The sequence below is a fragment of the Prionailurus bengalensis genome, chromosome E1, assembly GCF_016509475.1.
Source record: "Prionailurus bengalensis isolate Pbe53 chromosome E1, Fcat_Pben_1.1_paternal_pri, whole genome shotgun sequence".
Taxonomy (NCBI): domain Eukaryota; kingdom Metazoa; phylum Chordata; class Mammalia; order Carnivora; family Felidae; genus Prionailurus; species Prionailurus bengalensis.
The window spans coordinates 10,086,794-10,110,305 of record NC_057347.1 but is presented as its reverse complement, the minus strand read 5'-3'; the positions used below and the strand labels follow the sequence as shown (position 1 = coordinate 10,110,305).

The window sequence follows — 23,512 nt, the reverse complement described above, 5'->3', positions numbered from 1 at the left end:
TGCTACTGGGGCGCCTGGGTGGCGCAGTCGGTTAAGCGTCCGACTTCAGCCAGGTCACGATCTCGCGGTCCGTGGGTTCGAGCCCCGCGTCAGGCTCTGGGCTGATGGCTCAGAGCCTGGAGCCTGTTTCCGATTCTGTGTCTCCCTCTCTCTCTGCCCCTCCCCCGTTCATGCTCTGTCTCTCTCTGTCCCAAAAATAAATAAACGTTGAAAAAAAAAAAAAAATTAAAAAAAAAAAAATTAAAAAAAAAAAAATTTAAAAAAAAAAAAAAAAAAAAAGAAAGAGGTGCTATTGTTGAAATGCCTGGACTTTAACTTTAGCTCCACCCTCTCCCCTCCCCTCATTCTATAACCCGAGGCAAGTTCCTTTACTTTCCTAAATCATGATTTTCTCATGTGTAAAACAGGCTAAGGATGGCGATCTCATACAGGTGTTGGAATTAAGTGGAATTCAAGGGCAGCACTTGGCACAGAACCCAACAGAGGTCACCGGTTGGCAATTAACAAATAATCGCATCTATAAAGTTCATTAAAATGGTAGTAAATTAAGAATAAGATGAGGATTGGGGCGCCTGGGTGGCGCAGTCGGTTAAGCGTCCGACTTCAGCCAGGTCCCGATCTCGCGGTCCGTGAGTTCGAGCCCCGCGTCAGGCTCTGGGCTGATGGCTCGGAGCCTGGAGCCTGTTTCCGATTCTGTGTCTCCCTCTCTCTCTCTGCCCCTCCCCCGTTCATGCTCTGTCTCTCTCTGTCCCAAAAATAAATAAACGTTAAAAAAAAAAAATTTTTTTTAAAAAGAATAAGATGAGGATGAAATAAGCATTTCTGGGTTAATGATTTGATTTCAAACTCTGTGGAAGGGAAAGGCAGGACACTTAACCCTTCCTCACTGGTTAATTCTGCGAATATCCTTCTTAGAGGATCCAATCCTGTAGGTATCCCTGCTGTTCCTTTTTTATATGCCAAGCCTACTCAGGACACTTTCCATCCAAATCCTTCCAAATCTGCAAGTGGGTGTGAAGAGAAAAGAAACCTTTTCTAGTCCTAGCCTCAGCAATCAGACAACAAAAAGAAATCAAAGGCATCCAAATCAGCAAGGAGGAAGTCAACGTTCACTCTTCGCAGACAACATGATATTCTATGTGGAAAACCCAAAAGACTTCACCAAAAAACTGCTGGAACTGATACACGAACTCAGCAAAGTCACAGAATATAAAATCAATGTACAGTAATCAGTTGCATTTCTATACACACACTAGTAATGAACCAGCAGAAAGAGGAATCAAGGAATCAATCCCATTTACAATTGCACCAAAACCCATAAAATACCTAGGAATAAACCTAGCCAAAAATGTGAAAAATCTATACACTGAAAACTATAAAAAGCTTATGAAAAGAAACTGAAGAAGACACACAAAAAAATGGAAAAACATTCCATGCTCATGGATTGGAAGAACAAATATTGTTAAAATGCCAATTACTACCCAAAGCAATCTACACATTCAATGCAATCCCTATCAGAGTAACACCAGCATTCTTCACAGACCTAGAACAAGCAATCCTAAAATTTGTATGAAACCAGAAGAGACCCCGAATAGCCAAAGTAATCCTGAAAAAGAAACCCAAAGCTGGAGGCATCACAAGCCCGGACTCCAAGCTGTATTACAAAGCTGTAATCAGCAAGATCATATGGTACTGGCACAAAAACAGACACATAGATCAATGGAACAGAACAGAGAACCCAGAATGGACCCACAAATATGTGGCCAACTAATCTTTGACAGGAAAGATTATCCAATGGAAAAAAGACAGTCTCTTTAGCAAATGGTGTTGGGAAAACTGGACAGCGACGAGCAGAAGAATGACCCTGGACCATTTTCTTACACCATACACAAAAATAAACTCAAAATGGATGAAAGACCTAAACATAAGACAGGAAGTCATTAAAATCCTAGAGAAAACAGACAACAACTTCTTTGGCCTCAGCTGCAGCAACTTCTTACTTGACACATCTCCAGAGGCAAGGGAAACAAAAGCAAAAATGAACTACTGGGACCTCATCAAGATAAAAAGCTTCTGCACAGCAAAGGAAACAATCAGCAAAACTAAAAGGTAACCAATGGAATGGGAAAGAATATTTGCAAATGACATCTCAGATAAAGGGTTAATATCCAAAAGTCTATAAAGAATTTATCAAACTCAGCATGCCCAAAAAACAAATAATCCAGTGAAGAAATGGGCAAAAGATACGAATAGACAGTTTTCCAAACAAGACATCCAGATGGCTAACAGACACATGAAAAGATGCTCAATATCACTCAGTATCAGGGAATACAAACCAATACCACAATGAGATACCACCTCATACCTATCAGAATGACTAAAATTAACTCAGGCAACAACAGATGTCAGTGAGGATGCAGAGAAAGAGAAACCCTTTTGCACTGCTGGTAGGAATGCAAACTGGTGCAGCCACTCTGGAAAACAGTATGGAAGTTCCTCAAAAAATTAAAAATACAACTACCCTATGACCCAGCAATTGCAGTACTAGGTATTTATCCAAAGGATACAAAAATGCTGATTCGAGGGGGCACATGCACCCCAATGATTACAGCAGCACTATTGACAACAGTCAAAGTATGGCAAGAGCCCAAATGTCCATCAACTGATAAATGGATAAAGAAAATGTGGTATATATATACAATGGAGTATCACTCGGCAATCAAAAAGAATGAAATCTTGCCATTTGTGACAACATGTATGGAACCAGAGTGTATTATGCTAAGTGAAATAAGTCAGTCAGAGAAAGACAAATATATGATTTCACTCACATAATGGAATTTAAGAAACAAAACAGATGAACAGAGGGGAAGAGAAGCAAATATAAGATAAGACAGAAGGAGACAAACCATGAGACACTTAAATACAGAGAACAAACTGAGGGCTGCTGATGGGTGGGGGAATGGGCTAAGTGGGCAACGGGCATTAAGGAGGGCACTTATTGGGATGAGCATTGGGTGTTACATGTAAGTGATGAATCACTAAATTCTATTCCTGAACTCATTACATTATGTTAACTAACCTGGATTTAAATCAATCAATCAATCAATAAGAAAATGATTCCAACCCTTCTATTCCCCTCAAGTTCTACTTTGTAAACTGATTAAACAAACAAATCAAACAGGATAAAGAGAGACAAGAAAATCACATACTTACTTTTCATTAATTTTCCTGATAAGTCCTTTAGTGGTGAAGAGGGACTATTTCTACTGGCTACTAGAAGTCTGGAGGAGGATTCTTGGGTTTCCATGGAAAGTTGATGAGTTCCTGTTCTGGCCATTTCAAGATGGAGAGAATGGGCACTGTCACATTCCCGGGAAAGCAGCAAGTGATTCTGAATGTTGCTAGTTCTATTATTCACGTCAATTCCTTCTGATTGAGTCATAAGCAACTGGGCTGAGCAAGAATCCTCCAATCTCTTGTCAAGAGACTCAGTTATAAAAGACGTTGTAGTTTCGTGCTTTTTAGATGGAGAGACAGGCTCGGCCAATGAGCTCTGCTTCACTGTGTTCAGACTGTGTGCTCTTATTCGAGACCAAGTTGTAGAGTGAAAACTTTCAGCCTCTAACCAAAATTTAACCAAATGCTCCATTCTCCGAAGTTCCATGAATTGAATGAAATAAGGGAGGACAACTGTGTCATGTAAGACTTGTTCAAGAGTCTTTGAAAGACTGGATTTGGTCTCTTGAGTCTGGTAGTCCAGACAAGATCTGCCTAAAAGAAGCAAAAGATTAGCAGCTCAGTAACAAATAATTTAAGATTGACAGATAAGTCAGTCACTTTTAGCATCAGTGGTACCAGAATTCTTGAATAAAGTTTACTTCCCTAGCAATTTAAATGAATAAAGAACTAAAAACTCTATATTTCTGGCTTCTAAACAAGCAAAGAAACAACTGTCCAAAACTTATTTAATCCATCATAAAGCTCTTTGTAGCTCAAGTATTATCTTTTTTTTTTTAATTTTTATTTATTTATTTATTTTTTTAGCGTTTATTTTTGAGACAGAGACAGAGCATGAACAGGGGAGGGGCAGAGAGAGAGAGGGAGACACAGAATCCGAAGCAGGCTCCAGGCTCCGAGCTGTCAGCACAGAGCCTGACGCGGGGCTCGAACCCACGGACCGTGAGATCATGACCTGAGCTGAAGTCAGACGCTTAGCCGACTGAGCCACCCAGGCGCCCCAAGTATTATCTCTTTTAATGGCAGTTCAGACCATGTAAATTCTTAAAAAAAAAAAAAAAAAAAAAAAAAAAAAAAAAAACTTATACTAGTCCCAGAGAAAGGAAAAAAGGCCAATAAAAATATGAAAATATATTCAATCTAGTTAAAAATCCCAGAAAAGCAAATTAATACAAGGTCACATTTTTGTCTGTCAAACTGGAAGATATTGTTTCAAAAAGTAACAATTAACAAAGGCAAAGAAAAAACAGGCCAACATTGTCACCCACTGATGATGACAAGAAAAGATGGGAAAACCTTTTTGAAGGAGCACTCAGTAACAGACAGCAAAGCTTTAGAAATCTCCATGATTTTCAATCTAGTAACTCCACTTCTAGGAACTTTTCCTGAGGAAAATTGTGGATGTGTGGATATAGCTAGAAAAATGTTACCAACTCTCAGCACTGATTACAACAGAATAAAGAACAGTTCTTGGAGATTAGCTAGAAAAATAAAATTAAATAAAACTTAATAAAAATATGTTCATTTTACATTAGACTAAATTTAGGTTATGATTCTAACCACAAACTAGTTATTAAACAAAAATTTAAAAACATTTTTTACATTCACAGCAGTGGCACATTGAGGTTCATTTTCATAAAATTAACAAGGGCTTCATCAATTTTTCAAAAGGGCTTTTCTTCATCCTTTGATATTCAAATCATTTTCTTTTGAATCTCTCTGCGAAGCATCCTTGCTGGCTGTCTCATTGTCAATGTTAACTAGGGCATCTTGGTCAACATCACTTTCACGAACTTCAGAAAATCCTGACCCTTTACGAGACTTACAATATTTTATTTTTTTAAGTTTATTTAGTTTATTTTGAGAGAGAGAGAGAGCAGGGGAGGGGCAGAGTGAGGGAGAGAATCCCAAGCAGGCTCCGCGCTGTCAGCACAGAGCCCAATGCGGGGTTGGAACTCACAAACAGTGAGATCATGACTTGAGCTGAAACCAAGAGTTGGAGCCATGCAGACGCCCCTAGAATTACAATTTTTTAAATTAAACTTCTAAAAAAATTTTTAATGTTTGCTTATTTTTGAGAGAGAGAGAGACAGAGCGGGTGCGGGAGTGGGTCAGAGAGAGGAGGAGACAAAGACTCCAAAGCAGGCTCCAGGCTCTGTGCTGTCAGCACAGAGCCCAATGCAGGGCTCGAACTCACAAACCGTGAGCTCATAACCTGAGCTGAAGTCAGACACTCAACCGACTGAGCCACCCAGGCACCCCTAAATTAAACTTTTAATTTTGAGATAATGGTAAACTCAAAAAAAAGTGTAAGACACAATATAGAGATCCCATGTACCCCTTACTCAGGTTCCCCTATGGTAACATCTTACAAAACTACAGTACAGTATCCCACCAAGGTACTGACATTGATACAATCCACCAATCTTACTCAGATTTCCCATTTTACCTGCACTCACTCATGTACTTTGTTCTATGCAATTTTATCACATGTAACCACCAAGATACTCAACAGTTCCAATGCTACATGGATCCCTCATATGGCCTTTTATAACCACCTCCTCTGTTCCTAACCTCTGGCAAACACTACCGTGTTCTTCATTTCTCTAATTTTGTCATTTCAAGAATATCATACAGAGGCGCCTGGGTGGTTCAGTCAGATCCTCTGCCCCCGCCTCTGCCCCTGCCCACTTATGCGCACACGCTCTCTCAAAAATAAATTTTTAAAAATCATTTAAAAAAAGAATATTATACAGATGGAATCATACTACACAAATATAACATTTTGGGACTGGCTTTTGACTCTCAGCCTAACTCCCCTGAGATTCATCCAAGTTGTTAGGTATATCAATAGTCTGCTCTTTTTTATTGCTGAGTAGTATTCTGTGGCATGGATGTACCAGTTTATTCAACCACATTCACTCACCTGTGGAAAGACAGTCAGTTTTTGGTTTTTAAGCTGCTATGAACATTGGTATATAGGTTTTTTATGTGAATGTAAGTTTCCACTTCTCTGGGATAAATGCTGAGTGAAACTGATGGGTCATATGGTAACTGCATATTCAGCTTTATAAGAAACTGCCAATCTGTTTTCCAGAGTGGCTGTACCATTTCACATTCTCACCAGCAACACAGGAGTAATCCAGTAAAACTTACAATTTTATTTTGTGACCAATACAAATGTTGTTTGCAATGTACTGCTGAGTGTGACCCATCATAAATACTTTGGCACCTTTGAATAAACACTAATGTTTAAGTGAAGATGGCAAAAGAGGGATTAATTTTATTAGATATCAATTTATTCATGGGATTGTTTTTTCAATTTATGATACCATGATATGCAATTTTTATAAGTGCAGAAATCTGGGTGACAAAAATTCAGAAAACATCAATCTCCTTATCTTTAGGGGTGGGGGACAAGGGAGAAAGAGAAGCTATTTTAACATAATAGGGATCCTACTACACACAGTTATGCAACCTGCTTTTTAAACTTTCACCTTAGGGGCGCCAGGGTGGCTCAGTCGGTTAAGTGTCCGACTTCGGCTCAGGTCACGATCTCACGGTCTGTGAGTTTGAGCCCCGCGTCGGGCTCTGGGCTGATGGCTCAGAGCCTGGAGCCTGTTTCCGATTCTGTGTCTCCCTCTCTCTCTGCCCCTCCCCCGTTCATGCTCTCTGTCTCAAAAATAAATAAACGTTAAAAAAAATTTTTTTTAAACTCTCACCTTAGACATTTCTCTATGTTATCTTCAGATTTTTAAATGGCTACCCACTATTTCAAATACAGGTATACCACAACTTGACTGCTTCTTCATTAACAGATACTTACCTTGTTCCTCGCTTTTTTGCTATCACAAACAACACACACATAGTTGGATATACATCTCTCTGCATATATGTAAATATATCTGAAGGCTAGATCTTGTATTTTATATTTTGATAAATACTTCCAAACTGCCTTCCAAAAAATTTTCATCAATTTATACTTCCACTAAATAGGAGTGGCCATTTCTCTTCATCTACATTAACATTCAAATTATCAAACTTTAAATATCTGCTCATGTGTTGGGGGAACTTATTTAAATTTGCATTTCCCTGAGTATGCATGAAGTGAGGCATCTTTCTCATATAATTAGTAGCCAAATATATTTCTTCTGAAAATGGCCGATTTTTCTACTGAGAATGCTTTACATTTTATACTTACAGGAACACAATAGAGTGCCATTCATTATACTTATAACTGTTATTTTAAATACGTTTTTTCAAAGCCTGTTCCAATTGTAATTCCAGTATCCTCCAGCAAGAGTTTCACATATTACACTCAAATCCTTCCTTCCATTGGAAGTTAACAAAAAGTGAGTCACTTACCCAGGTCACCAAAATGAGCAGCCTCCATGTGGCTTGGCTGCTTCTTAAGTGTTGCTGTTCTGCTACTTGAGAAGGAGTCCATGTTGGCAGAAATGGCATTGATTGCAACATGACTTGGTCCTGCTGCCTCCAGCAAGGCATGATTTTTAGTGCTTTTTTGTGGGGAATGTACAGATATTGAAGCTGTAATTTTTCAAAAACAAATGGTTAAAAGTTAAATGCAATTTGATTGTCTAAAACTGTCTCATAAAAGGGCTTTAAGAGAACCTTAAAAATTAAATTTTGTAACACCTCTCTTAGGTATGCACTCAAAAATACTTAGGGGAAAGGTAAATCAATCAAGGGGCAGAAAACTGGAAGGAAATGTCCTATTATTATTTAAAACTCTCAAAATATTGTGCTAAAAACGAAACTGAAAACAGAGAGCTTTGAGAACTTCTGATGATAGAAAGTGCCAAAGCCAGGAAACATTGATATATGGACCCTTTTCAATTCCTTAATCCTTTTTTGTCCAAAGAACAAAAAACTAAAACAAAATAGGGGGGAAACCAGAAAATACTCTTCAGAACGCTTGTATTACTTTTACTTTTTATTCTCATTTTTTTTTTTAAGTAGTCTCCACACCCAACATGGGGCTTGAACTCATGACCCTGAGATCAAGAGTCACATGTTCTAATGACTAAGCCAGCCAGGTGCCCCTTATTTTACTTTTTAATTGGGTAACAAATTTCTCTATTTAATAAAAAACATTTCTAATCAAATTTCAAGCTGCTTAAACATAAAGCACACTTAAAAAATTCACAAATAGGGGCACCTGGGTGGCTTAGGTAAGCATCTGACTTTGGCTCAGGGCATGATCTTGCGGTTCGTGAGTTTGAGCCCCGCGTCGGGCTCTGTGTTGACAGTTCAGAGCCTGGAGCCTGCTTCAGATTCTATGTCTCCTTCTCACTCTGCCCATCCCCTACTTGCGCTCTGTCTCTCTCGCTCTCTCAAAAATAAATAAACATTAAAAAACAATTTTTTTATTCACAAAATATACTTTCTTTAGTAGTCTGAAGAAAGATCCCATTGACATCAGAATAAAGAGACTAGTTACCTATTTATTAATAGGAAATAATCAACTCAATATATTAATACTGTCAAAGTAATCCTGTGACCTTGTTGCTACACAGCTGGATCAAAATTCTAGCTATCCCCCCAAATATCAATGACTCTTATTCAAGGTTTTGAAGAAGTTTTGGTTTAGCACATTGCTATAGCGAGAAGGATAGAAGAGATACAGGTCACCTAGCATTCCATACTCCACACCCTCAAGATAAATACTCTTAGATAACTAAACTTGTAGCCACCAACACTATTTATTTTACTACACTGCCAACAGATAAGCACTCCTCAATCTCAGCAAACAGTTCCCACAGATTCTGAGCAATACCAGGTAACATTTCTTATGAAGAGTACAGCATACTGTAATTCACTCTCTTACTCTTCGAGACATTTTGATAAATAGGATAAAGCAGGTAAGAACATGAATGTCCATACCTATTTGTCGGGTACTATATTTACCAGTCATTCAACAAGAATTGGGAGAATTACAAAATGGAGTTGTCCTCAAGAGATTTTTTTCAGTTTTAGAATCAAGTCTTGTTTTTTGTTTTGCTTTCACGATAAATTGAAGAGAGCAAAATCATTTTAGCAAGTTTATAAACAATAATGGTTTTTTGTATAGATAACAAACTACAAATAACACTCTGTAAGAACAGGTAAGATTAATGGTTTCCTTATTAGATGTATATAATGATACAAAATGCTATTAATTTATTTATTTCTCCTCTTTCTTATTAGAACTATTGACTTATTATTATTTTTTAATGTTTATTTTATTTCTGAGGAAGAGAGAGACAGAGAGCGACAGAGAGAGACAGAGAGACGGAGCATAAGCAGGGGAGGAGCAGAGACAGAGAGAGACACAGAATCTGAAGCAGGCTCCAGACTCTGAGCTGTCAGCACAGAGCCTGACACAGAGCTCGAACTCACAAACGGTGAAATCATGACTTGAGCCGATGTCGGACGCTTAACCGACTGAACCACCAGGCGCCCCTTATTTTAGATATTGCTTCCAGATAGTCTACCTTCCTTCGGTTTCCATGGTACTATGTGCTCCTTAATTTACTTTTCTACAGAAAATATCTTTTTTATCTGTGCCTCCCTTTCAAGCCCTTAGAACACATTTATTAGTCCACTGTGTCAGATATGATCTCCTTCCATGACTCCTCAGGACCCCCTCTTCCTGAGGTTCTGTTCTTCTATTCTTCCTGCTAGAAACAACATTTATTCTCAAACCTCAAATTATTGCTACAGCAATCTTTTTCAAACATTTTTTTTAAACCGTAAACACGCTCTTTTTTTCCCCCCAAATAAACTTAAGTGAGGACCCTGATACACCTGTAAAACAAATCTCTAAATAAAATAAGTATCTAAAACCTAAATAGATATCTAAAAGAGATTTAAAAAGAGAGTTACTAGTAACTGGCGGATTCAAGGGGAGAGTCTCACTCATGCCCTGGACCTCCAGCAACAGCTCCTAGATTGTACTTGTGTGGAACTAGAACCCCGGTTAGAACCCCTGACCTGTATCTGAGACCTGTCCTTTGATCTGGGCTTTGATCCTGTATCTACAATAACTTACTACTAGCTACTCTCACTTTGACTTTACCATATCAAGACCAATTTGTCCAAATATCAAACTTACTACATCTTCTTCCAAACTAAATCTCCTACTCAATTTCCCTGTCTCTGTTCAATCTGCAAGTCTCCAAAGCTCAAAATCTTGGAACCATTCTTTTTCGCTCTATGTGTTTACCTGCCAAGATCTGTTGACTTTTCCTTCAAGATCTTTAAACATCTACTTGTCTGTTTATTATCAACACCACATCTTTAATATAGACCTTTCTGCATTACAGTAAAAGAACTTCTAGGATCTCCATCCTACAAAACGCTTTCAGACTAACCTTTCATAAATACTGTATGCAAAGCATCAACATCCTGTTCAATAGCCTGCAGGCTCCCTATTTTTCTGTCTCAACTCTCTTTTCTGGTCTTTATGGCCCTCATAATGGATATCACTCTTCTGTAAAAATATCTTTACTTGTCTGAATGAAGGTCCCTCTGCCCAACATATACCCAAAGAAACAAGAAGCTGCGCTGGTAGGAGAAAAAGAGACAGAATCGCCTCTTTCATTCAAATTCTTCTTCTTCAACTTTTAGATTCGTTAAGTCCCATTTCTATAGTCTTCCCTACACTCCAGAAACCATTTGCTGATCTCAAATTCCTCTGAACTCCTCACAGCACTTCCTTTAACGAAGTCAACATATTGAGGGCCTCTCCTGCTAAAACTAGAAAACAAGAGCTACCAATGCAGGACGGGTTGCTTCATAGACGTTTTTGGGGGTACGTTATTTCATTATTTCTCACAACAATTTTGCAGGACCAGCATTTTCCCCATTTTGGAGATGTGGACACAGACAAAAGTTAAATACTTTGCCAGAAGTCAACGAGATGGTAAAGAGTCATTTGTTTCAACATGCAGGATTTCAACTTTGGTCTGCCAGACTCTAGAAAATCACTTTCACCTCTGGATGGAAACTCAGACTCTAGAATTACTGTGTGCATAAAATATATGTAAATGTCTCCAAAGTATCTCCCACCCAACATGCCAAAACTGAACATATAATTTCCCAACCTGGTTCTCCACCAGTCTCACTGTTGGGCAAACCAGAAAGAAAGGTAGGTGTCAACCTTAAACCTCCCTTTCCCTTACATCTCATATTTATTCAGTAACAAAGTTCTATCCATTTTAGCTCTAAACTGATCTATCCAGATCACTTTATTTCCATCACTACAGATTCTAGCCCATGCCATCTGTGGAATCACCTGATTAACATGCCTCTCCCCTACCAATCTATAAGTTCAAGGACTACAGGATCCAAGTCCTTTTTGTTCACTGTTACAGCCGCAGTTTTTTGGCTAATGCCTAGAAGAGAACAGGTGCTCAAGAAATGGTAGTTATTAGTATGTTGGGGTATTTGCTACTATTCTGCATCTAAGTTCTAATCAGACTGCTAACTTCGTGAGGGCCTGTTTCCTGTCTTGCTTCTGTATTATTCCAAGGTAAGTCAGGTAAGCACAGATTATATATTGTCACAGAGTATGAACATGGAACTTTTTAGCCTCATATAGACTTAGAAAGTGAGGCAGGCCAGTTCTCTCATTCTGCAACAAAGAACCGAAAAAGGTTACGTCACTTCCCAAGGTCGTACTGTTAGTAGCAGAGTTTAGAGTAGAAGATCTGTGTGCCTGAGACATCAAAGTCTGTTCCTTCTACAATCAGATCCTGTCTTCACACACACTGCTTGCTAAGGGCTTGAAGCCAATCAAATTTTGCTTGAGGAGGGCAGTATGAACCAATGTGGAACCCAACTAGCTTTAAATTATCAGAAATAAGCAGAAAATAAGACTGCAAGCTACCCTAGTTTTTCCCTAATTTTATAAATCTTTTAAGTTATAATCAGTCTCTCTGGCAAATTGATCATATACAGTTAATACTCACTGCTAGCTACATAACAAACATTTGAAAGAAAAATCTAAGCAGCAATCTACAGATTTCATGTAAATAAATTTTCTTTAAGAAACTTACATGTAACAGCTATAGAAACAATTTCCATCATAATATTCCATTCCAATCTTTGTACATGGACATGATGAAATCAGTCAAAACTATAGTAGGGATCACAACCTAAAAAAGCATGCTCTAACCTATAAATAAGGGCAATATATTGACTACAATAAAGTACTCTGAATAAATTTTAAGACCATTCATCCAAAGTAACAGAGAAGTTCAAGCTGTGATCATCCACACTTCTGGAAAACCAAGCCTTAGAAGTGGTAGTTCTTTCACTTAGCTGTCAGCTCGGTTCAGAGTATTTTTCGCTTTTTGGTTTTTTTTAATTTTTTTTTTTAACGTTTATTTATTTTTGGGACAGAGAGAGACAGAGCATGAACGGGGGAGGGGCAGAGAGAGAGGGAGACACAGAATCGGAAGCAGGCTCCAGGCTCCGAGCCATCAGCCCAGAGCCTGACGCGGGGCTCGAACTCACGGACCCTGAGATCGTGACCTGAGCCGAAGTCGGACGCTCAACCGACTGAGCCACCCAGGCGCCCCTTGTTTTTTTTAATAGAAAGACAGCTAATTGCTTTTAGGAACAATCAAATGGGTGATTAATAAGGACTGGTTTACTGTATCACTAGGACAGCCAACAAGCGCTTAGTAAAAAGCCTATCATGTGCTAGTAAGTATATAGGCTGAACAAGAAAGTAAGTCACAACCCTAATTCTAAAAGAAGACAGAGACGAATAATGGCAAAAGAAGGGGGAAGATACCAGGATTCAATAGCCTATAAATGCAGAACACATCACTTAATACAATGGAATGACGTGGAACTCACCTTTAATTGACTTGCCATCTGAGGTCTTCTCTTGTTCTTTGCCTTTCACTAGAAGATAAAAGAGCATCGTGAGCAACTTTTACAGTTGAAAAGATCCATTCTATATGCTGTAAAAATTAGACAAGCTTTATTCTAACAGATGAATATTCAAAGTTGTACAATAATAGAATAAGTGCCTTGGGAGGGAGACAGGGCAGGACAATTGTCGGGGGAAGTTTCTCTAAGGAAGTGACCTTTGAACATCATTCATTCAAGAGCACAAGCACGGAGTGTGCTTACGGAGAGACAATGCAGAACACCTGGGTTCCAATTCTAGCTTGCCACTTATTACACAGCCATGTGATCCTGGACAAGTTACTTCTCTGGGTCTCAATTTCCTTGATGTATAAAATTAGGTCGGTAATAACACCTATCTTAGAGGGCCGTGGGTGAAAAAAATAAATATTTGTAAAGGGTGTAGGAGAGTAACAGGCACACAGTAAATTTAGGATGTTAACTAATATTATTAAAAGATGCCCGCTACTAGATACATCCTGAGGAAAAGAGTTCTTTGTATCTCCTATCTTACTTCTTGTGTATTACCCTCACAGTATCCAATACAAACATTCTAAACTTACATTCTAAACTTCTAAAACTCAATCAAGGCCCAACAATTTCTCTTAAAAAGCTATATAGTTTCTTCTCCATTACACAAAACAGTAGAAATTGTACTACAAGTATGCTAGTAATATAATATCCAAGAAAGGAAGGTACATGGCAGCTTAAGCAAAGTGTGAACTCTTACAGGATCTAACCTAAGACTATTTTTAACCTTTCTTACTTTTCTTCTATTTTTTTTTTCAACACTAAATTTTCTTTAACCTCACCACGAAAAGCCAATCAAAATAAGAAATCTCAAAATGTGACCATCTCTCTACTTGTGCTCTTAAACACTAAACACCAGTAGCAGGAAATAACTAGCTCTCGCGGTATCTGATAAATCAATCCGTCAACAAGTTACTTGAGTGCCTCGAATGTGCGAGATACTCTCCTGGCTCAGAAAAGAGCAGTCCTACCTTCAAGAAGTCTACATGCGTGAATGTGGAGACCAACACGGAGAAATATAAGATCATTACAGGTACTGATCACTACTCTTAGGAAGATCAAACAAGGAAATGCAGTAGAAGGGACTGGGTTGCAGCCCTCACCACGGCGTTTGCCAACTGACTACATCTCCCACTTGAAACGTGAACTTGTCTTGGCTTCCATAGCACTCCACTCTCCTGGTTTTCCAGCTGCTCCTTCTCAGTTTACCGCCTTGCCAACTTCTCCAAGTGCCCACTGGGAGTTTCTCAGGGAAAGGGTCTGAGCACCTTTTCTTTTCACTACATACACATACGTATTTCCTGGCTGAGCTTACCCATTCTTAAGGCTTTCAATACCAAACGTAAGTTGTGAATCCTCTATTTCTATTTCTAGTTTAAGTCCTTTTTGACCTTAAATTTAACCATCTCCCTGTCATCTTCCATAATAACACTAGTCCAAAACGGAACGTACCATCTTTTCCCAAACCTATTCTACCTCAGTCTTTTCTCTCATGAATGACACGATCACCCCAGTTTCTCGGGCCAAAAACCTGGAAGTCATTCTTAACATGCCTCTCTCTTACCTCCTACACCCAAACCACTTCTAAGACCGACTGACTTTACCACCAAAATATATCTTCACAGTTCCACTTCCGTCACCCTCGATACATTCTCATCTTACAAATCAAATCTCCTAGTTAATATTTCAAACATAAAAGTACACACACAATCCAGCTTTGCCAAATATTAGAGGTCTGACTTACCTATTCCCTCCCCTGAAATATTATACATATAGTTAAAGGAGCCTATGAACCACTACCTGATCCCATTGCCCTTCTTCCCTTCCTGGAGATAAACTGGTCCTGAATTGGATGTTTACTGCCCTGTATGTTTTTAGACTATTCCTACAAATGACTTTTAAAAATGCTATTATTCTGTACATCTTTAAAAATTGCATAGGGGCTCAGTCGGTTAAGCACCTGACGTTGGGTTTCAGCTCAGGCCGTGATCTCACGATCTCACGATTTCATGAGTTCAAGCCCTGCATTGGGCTCTGTGCTGACAGTTCGGAGCCTGCTTGGGATGCTCTCTCTCCCTTGCTCTCTGCGCCTTCCCCGCTCACACTGTCTCTCTTAAAATAAATAAACTTAAAAAAATTAAAAGTACATAAATAGTATTTTTCTATACATATCTGACACTTGTATCCATTCCATAATTTCACTTTTGTCCATACTGATGCAATTCTAGTAGACTCATGTAGCTCTAGCTCATTCACTTTAGCTGCTTCATTCCTAAAATGCACTTTTATTTACCCATTTTCCTGTTAATAAACATTTAAGTTTTATTTCCTAGTTTTCATGATCACAAACATTGATGTGATCAACAATCTAGTATGTGTCTTCCAACGTATATAGGTAAGAATTTCTCTAGGATAAAACACTAGAAATGGAACTGTTAGGTAACCAATGATGGGTATTTTGAATGAAAGTGGCTATATAAATTTTTCAAATGTCACTTGATGGTGTTTTGAACTCACTTCCTTGATTTCCTTTGAGGGGATACCTTTCATGTTTATTGGCTGTTTAGGTTTCCTCTTTTATGGGCTGCCTATTCATGTACTTCATCCTTTACTTATTGGTAGGAATGCCATAGTATTCTGGATACTAATCATTTGTGTTGCAAATACCTTATGTATATTTTACTGTATGGAAGCTTTGGGCGCCTGGCTGGCTCAGTGGAAAGAACATGATCTTTATCTCAGGGCCATGAGTTTGAGTCCCATGTTGGGTGTAGAGATTACTTAAGTAAAAAATAAACAAATAAATAAAACTTTATTGCATGGAAGTTTTACACTTTAATTAGCTAAATTTTCATTATGTGGACTGTATTTTCCTGTCTTATTGTTTAAGATATCTTTTCCTGGGGTGCCTGGGTGGCTCAGTCGGTTGAGCGTCCGACTTCGGCTCAGGTCATGATATCACAGTCATGAGTTCGAGCCCCGTGTCGGGCTCTGTGCTGACAGCTCAGAGCCAGGAGCCTGCTTCGGATTCTGTGTCTTCCTCTCTCTCTGACCCTCCCCCGTTCATGCTCTGTCTCTGTCTCAAAAATAAATAAAAAACATTAAAAAATTTTTTTAAAAAAGGTATCTTTTCCTACCCCCAAATCAGATTCCCCCCCCTATATTTTCTCCTATGGTTTCAAGTTTTGCTTTTTAAAGTTCTGGGTTCTTATCCACCTGGAATTTATCTATCAGAGACTGGGAAACTACAGCCCATGAGCCAAATCAGGCCCACCCCTAGGTTTTTATATAAAGTTTTATTTTAGCATAGCCATGTCCATTTATTTACATACTATCTATGGCTACAAGGATAGGAAAGAATGAGACAAGAGACTCTATGGCCTGCAAAGCCTAACAAATATATTTACCATCTGGTCTTTTATAGAAAGTTTGCTGACCCCTGATGTGTACGATAGGAGGTAGAAAATACTGTCTTTTCCCAGAGGAATAATGAGCATCATTTACTGATTAGTCCAACCTTTCCCAAATGAACAGAAATTCTTTGTATACTAAGTTCCCATACATACATGGGTCTGTTTCTGAGCATTTAATTGTATTGTCTTAGTTACCTAACCATATAATCAGACTTTGGCAGGGCCAAGTCCTCTACCTTATTCTCTCTTGAAACTATCTGCCATATTAATTATAGGGTTAACTTGTTTTGATCCTAAAACCTCCATGAGAGTTTTGAAAGCAGCACTGACTTACTTAATGATTAACTTGGGAGAGTTCACATCTTTCCAGTACTGTATTTCTATCCATGAACATAGTATACCTCTCCATTTATTTAGGTCTCCATTCTTGTCCAATTGGGTTTTGTAAACTCCATAAAGATTTCAGTCTTTTGTTTTTACTGGCATGCAGTGATACAAGTGAATTTTAAATACTTACATATAAATGCATATATTTTAAAAACCCAGCCAAACTCTTTTATGAGTTCTAATAGTATGTGTGTAGATTTTCTTCAATTTTCTATGTAGGTAAACATGTTACCTGGGAATTAGAATTCCTTTGTTCCCCTCCTTCCCAAAACTTAAATTTCCCTTCTTTTTTTGTGTATGTGTTCCTGTGAAGACTATATTAGCTTTCTTTTTGTCTTATATCTCTAATATATTTTCCCATCCTTTTACTTTTAACCTTCTCATGATCCTATTTTTATTTAAGTAGTATACAGCAGGAATCCAGTCTATAAATCACCATTTCCTCACCGTCTGGGGCAGCCCATTTCTTTTTATTGTGATTACTACTCTTGATTTATAAAGAAGACCATTCTTAAAACTTCAGGACTATTAATTTGTTGATTTCTCTTGGTAATTTTCTATATTTTGCTTTCTGTATTTTGAGACTGATAATAGGTACAAAGCAGTTCAGAATTTTATTTTCCTAGTACTGTGTTCATCCTATAATGTACTGACCTTTTTAGCCCTAATAACGTTTTGTGCTTTAAAGTATGCCATCTGCACACAGCTTTCTTCTGGTTAACATCTGTCTGCTTTTTCTTTCCATTTATTTTCAAATTTTCTATGTTCTTATGCTTTAGTTGTGTTTCCAGTAAAGAGTTTATGGTTGGATTTTGGTTTATTATCCAATTGCTTTATGTTTTAGCTATATAGCTTTTTGCTAGAATTTGGTCTATTTATATTTATCGTGACTACTGATCTTTGTAGGTTTATTTCAGCCACCTTATTTTGACTATGCTTTTTGTTTCTATATATTCTTTGAATGAAACATCTAAAACAGAGACAATACTAGAATCTGAATAACACTCAGGTTTGAGCAACACTCAGTCTTCTCAAATCTTAACATTATGCTGTACTCGCTTCAGAAAAATTTTCAAAAGAAATAAAACATGCAGGTGCAACTGAAGTCTCTCCCTGATCTCATTCCCCCTCTCCCTATGGAAATAATTTCATAAATTGAACATTTGTTGTTTCCAACCATATTTTTACTCTTTAAATACATTTATGTATCCATAAACCATATAAAGCATTGTTTGAAAGTTTTTGACCTTTATACAAGTGGTCCTACAATTGCAATTCCCAACAGCAGTGTACCCTAACCAAATCTTGGTATAGTCAGGCTTTAATCTTATCCCTTAGGACTTCCCAAGAACTTTACTCCCACAAATTAACACCTCTCTTCTCCATCATTTTCTCCTACCAGATCATTCCTATCAGCATACAAACGTGCTCTAACATCTTTTATCTTAAAAAAAAAAAAAAAAAAAATCCCTTAACCCAAAAGCCCCTTTTAGTTCCTTTTCACTGCAAAGTTTCTTGGAAAAGGTGTTTTTTAGTTTTACTCTTGCTACTTTCCACACTTCACATTCTCCCCTCAACCCATTCCACTGATACTACTTTTAAAGTGACCAATTACTTCCACATTAACAAACTGAGTAGCTATTTCTATCTTGATCTTGCAAGTGACATTCAACACAATACTCCCTTCTTTTTGAAACATTATCTTCTTTTAGCTTCCATGACATCGCACTCCTATATGACTGGCATTTTATTTTTGAGTCCCCTTTGTCAATGGCTCATGTTCCTCAATTTCACTTTTTTAAACATTTTTAAAACTTTTTAATGTTTATTTATTTTGAGAGAGAGAAAGCAAGCAGAGGAAAGGCAGAGAGAGAGGGACACACAGAATCCGAAGCAGGTTCCAGGCTCTGAGCTGTCAGCACAGAGCCCGACGCGGGGCTCAAACCCACAAACTGTGAGATCATGACCTGAGCTGAAGTTGGATGCCCAACCGACTGAGTCACCCAGGCGCCCCTCTCAATCTCACTTCTAAAAGCTGGATTAACTCCAGAGCTCTCACCTAGGCTCCCTTCTTGTCTACAGTATGGCAGGAAATGCTACCATGGTCACTGAATTCATGATCACTCCTCTTCTTGGCAAGAGGGCTGTAACCTAGCACATAACTGGCTAGTTACTTTACATTTCCTAGGAGCCTCTGCAGTTAGCTATGACCATATGACTAAATTCTCACCAATAAAATATGAATAGAAATGGCTATGTGCCACTTTCTGGCTAAAGCTGCTCCTTCCTCCTTACCACGGGTCAGAAGACTGAGGACAGACAGAAGGGGCTATGACGTGGCTTTGATAGAAGAGACCATCCCCTAAGGGAAGGAGCTGTAACAAAATGGGAAGAAAATGATCCCTGAATGACTGTGAAGCAAAGCCACCCAATGACCATTACACTCAAAAGTAATAAAAATCTCTCTTGTCTGAGCCGTTACACTTCAGTGTCTCTGTTACAGCCTCTCAACGTAACGAATTCACATATTACAGGTATTCTCTAGGTGATCTCTACAGAACTGTACATCCCACTGCCTCCTCAACACACCCCATGGATGTCTGAGAGCTGTCACCAACTCACAACTGCCAAAAGACAATTCCACTCACTCCAAGTCATGTCAGCTCCCTCTCCAAGACATACCCCATTCCCAGTAAGTTCCAGCCTTTTTCTGGTTCCTTAAACACGGCCAGTTCATGCCTGCCTCAGGACATTTGTGCTTCCAGTTTTCTCCGGCTACAATGCAGTCCCTTTCATCTTTTGTGAGGCTGGCTCTCTCTCCTCATTTAGATCTCAATCTAAATACCATCTTCCCAGACAAGCCTTCCTTTATTATCTGAACACAAATTGTCATCCTGTGATCTACTCCCACATCAGTTTAAATTCCCAGCACAGCACTTTTTACTAGCTGATATTTTTGTTTTACTCACTTATTCAACAAATTATTTACTAAAATCCTAACTATATCCCAGGCACTGGACCTAAACCTGGGAATACAACCACGAACAAAACTCAGCTTCCATCTTCATAAAACACATAGTAAAGCAGATGGTGATAAATGCTGTAGAGAAAGTAGGGCAAGGGGATAGGAATGCAGGGGCTGGGGGCTGCAATGTTAAAAGCAGGATGGACAGAGAAAACTTCACTAAGATGCCAAATGATCAAAAACCTGAAGGAAACGAGGGAACAAATAGTGGGTATCTGTGGGAAGGGGGTTCCAGACAGAAAATGTAAGTGCAAAGGCCCTGAGGTGGGAATGTATTTTACAACAAAGAGGTCAATATAAATGGAACAGTGATGAGAAAGGAAAGCAGGAGATGAACACAGAGAGGAAATGGGACCTCAATAAAGGAGGGCCAAGTACAGGAAGTCACAGGAAACATTTGAAAAGAGATGTGGCATAATGCAATTTGAAAATATACCATAGGGGTCAAGGAGGGAAGGGAAACCAAATTGAAACCTACAGAAAAATAATTCCGTTCGTGATTTTCATAAAACCGGCTTCCTCTTAACATTCAAGCTGAAATTTGAATGACATCCTTGAAGATGTTAAGGACTTCCTTAACTGCCCAATCTAGACAGAGACGACTGCCTAGATCAGGGATCAGGGATAACGAGACAAGGTTGAATTTGGATATGTTCTGGGGTAGATCTAGCAGATTTGATGTAGATACAGAGTAGGAGAGAAAGAGAAGCTCAAGAATATACTCAAGTTTTAGCCTGAACAATTAAAAGGCCAGAAATGGAATGTATTGAGGTGACAAAAAATCTGGAGTTAAATTTTAGATATAGTAAGTGAAAGATCCATGTGTTAGTCTGTCATTTCTATTAATAGATATACCTATATCTACTAGGTAGAGGTATAAAGTGGACCGACAGTTGGATATACCATTCTTAATTCAGGAGAGAGAATTCAAGCTGGAGATGTAAATTTCAGGAGTCATCAGCATATAGGTGGTATTTAAAGACTGGATGGGATCCCTAAACAGAAGCATCTCCAGCTTCTACTCTTGCCACATTCAGTCTGCAAAAAGCATCTACAATGATCTTTTTATAACATAAGACCAAATCACTCCTCTTTAAAAATGTTTAAATAATATCATCTCTGCACTTGGAATAAAACCTAACAACTATGGCTTACAAAGCTCTGAATCTTGTCTACCTCTCTAAGCCCAAGGCACAGTGGCCTTCCTTCCTTTCTTGAAGGGCACCAGACTCTTTCTTGACTCACAACCTTTGAACATGCTATTCCCTGTGCTTAAAGTGTTCTTCCCTGCCCTCTGTGACCTCCTACAGATCCCTCAGCTCTGAGTTTCAAGGTCACCTGCTGAGGCCTTTCTCTATCCTCAAACCAAAATATGCTTCTTCTCTCCAGTTCTCTCTGTCGTAATATGTTATCAATTTGTAAACACACATACATAAGAAAGAGAAATTTCTTGTCCGTCTGCCCCAGCAGACAATAAGTTCCATGGGTGCAGGGACTTTGTCTTGTTCAGGGCTTAATTGTGAGGGTCTAGCACAGTGCCTGGCAAGCAGCAGACATTCAAATGTTGAACAGAGACAACAGTCTTATTATGCAACATGCAATTTGCCTCATTATACACAGAATGCTTTCTTTCCCCTTCAAAAACAAAACTAAACACTGTCAAACAAATTAGAGCTTTTAACTATACCAAGGTATGTTATCAACAAAGCTTCCTTGTACCATTTTACAGGTTTCCTTCATTCAGCACTGCATTCATTCATCACAGCTTCATTCACTCACCCCATGACATCGGTTACTAAAACTCGGCCGTGTACTGAAAAGGAATTCTTGAATTCATAGCTGAATGGGGCCTTTACCAATCATCTAATTCTCAGTTGAGAGAAGAGAAAAAAGTGGGTTAACACTTTTCTGTCCCAGGTTACAGGCAGTAGCAGAGCAGACATATGAATCCACGTTCCTGTTTTAGTGTTGCTTTTTGTTGTTGGTTTGTGTGTGTGTGTGTGTGTGTGTGTGTTTTCTGGTATTTTCTCTTAAATAACAAGAATTCAAAGAACCACCATCATCCAAAATGACCTACACTTGTTCATTCTGCATATGTATTTTTAATGACACACAACAACTTTATCCAGGATCAAAATTAAGCTGCCTCTACTTAAAAACTGGGCAGCTATTAAAACGGAAAATCAGAAATATAAGCAGTTTACAGAGTGAGCGTCCCAGTAGTTAGTAGACTTGCTAAGTCATCAAAAGAACTAGTTTCTTTCATTAGGGAACTTTTAGCAATAAGTAATGTTATTTTAGGAAGTGCAGAATCCCCTTCCCCCCCAAAAAAGGAGGAATCTAGAAAACAGCACTAGTTGAAGAAAACATTTTCACATGTTGCTTTGGCACATAAAACCCTCAATATTCTGAAAAGTCAGAGACTTCCTTAACAAGGTACTAAAGGAATTTCCTTTTTTTGATTCACAGTTTAGACACACACACACACACACACACACACACACACACAAACGCGAAGGCTGTTCTTTACGCAAACAGGCATTAACTTGGATGAATTTCGGCAAACACTTTCGGACCAGCGAGACAATTCCCCTGACCTCGCGCGAGGAAGCCACCTTCTCCCTCCCTGCAGAGTCCGGGAGCAAAGCGAGGCACGCAGGGGGCGTCTGCGCGGAGGCCGAGGGCCCCGCCGCCGCCCGGGAGGAAGCCCGTGCAGGCCCACCTGCCCCACCGCCGCCCCTGAGGCCCGGCCTGGCTCCCCGCCGGAGCCCCCCTCTGCTACCTTTCCGCCGGAAGAAGGACATGGCGGGGCCCGGGTCGGGGCGGAGGGCGCGGGGGGACTGTCGCGGGGAGGGCCCGGCTCCCCTCATTCAGCAACCGGCCCGGACTTCCGGGTCCGCAGCGGCCGCCGCACTAGCCTGAAAAGAGACCCTTCTTCCGGGTGTGGGCCCCACCGCCTCCTCGAGAAGCCCAGGCAGCTCCTGCCGCCATATTATCAACAAGCCGCCCGCCCGGAGTTCCGGTCCTTCCCCGCGCGAGGCTTCACGGGAGGCCGCGCTGTCGGCCCCGCCCCCATCCCCGCCTCCTCTCGTGGATGCGGGGGCACGCGCCCGCCCCGCCCACGTGACCCTGCGCGCGTGCGGTCTGTGCCCTTTCACTGCTACCGGGTGGCCGGGACAGACGGCGTTACTGTCCGTGTGCCTTCTCCGATATTCGGTGGCCCGGACCTGCGGCGGTACCCCGGCGCAGCTTGGTGGTGCCCGGCTGCAGCCCCGGGTGGAGCGGGACAGACCTAGTCTCCGCAAAGGTGACCCTCCCGGAGCGGGAGCGCTCCCCAACCCGGGGCTGGATGGTGCGGCGCCTCAGGTCTGGGGCGCGCGGCCGTGGGCGCTCAGAGCATGCCCTTGTACGAGGCGAGGCCTGCACTGCCACGCTCCGGCTTAGCCCCTCCTGTTTCTCGGTTCCAGTTAGGCTGAAAGGCACTGGCCGGTCGGAACGG

General features: G+C 39.9%; 1 protein-coding gene across 1 annotated transcript in view; it reads right to left on the bottom strand.

Annotated features, from left to right (window-relative positions):
* AKAP10 (A-kinase anchoring protein 10) overlaps positions 1 to 23,050 on the bottom strand; it is a 79,071-nt gene extending 56,021 nt beyond the window's left edge. The window contains exons 1-4 of the mRNA XM_043583246.1: positions 22,796 to 23,050; positions 13,105 to 13,152; positions 7,603 to 7,785; positions 3,214 to 3,771 (exon numbers count right to left, since the gene is read on the bottom strand). Coding sequence (XP_043439181.1) covers positions 3,214 to 3,771; positions 7,603 to 7,785; positions 13,105 to 13,152; positions 22,796 to 22,883 — 877 coding nt within the window. The 5' untranslated portion in view covers positions 22,884 to 23,050. The remainder of the gene's footprint in view (positions 1 to 3,213; positions 3,772 to 7,602; positions 7,786 to 13,104; positions 13,153 to 22,795) is intronic.
* Positions 23,051 to 23,512: the final 462 nt, after the last annotated feature.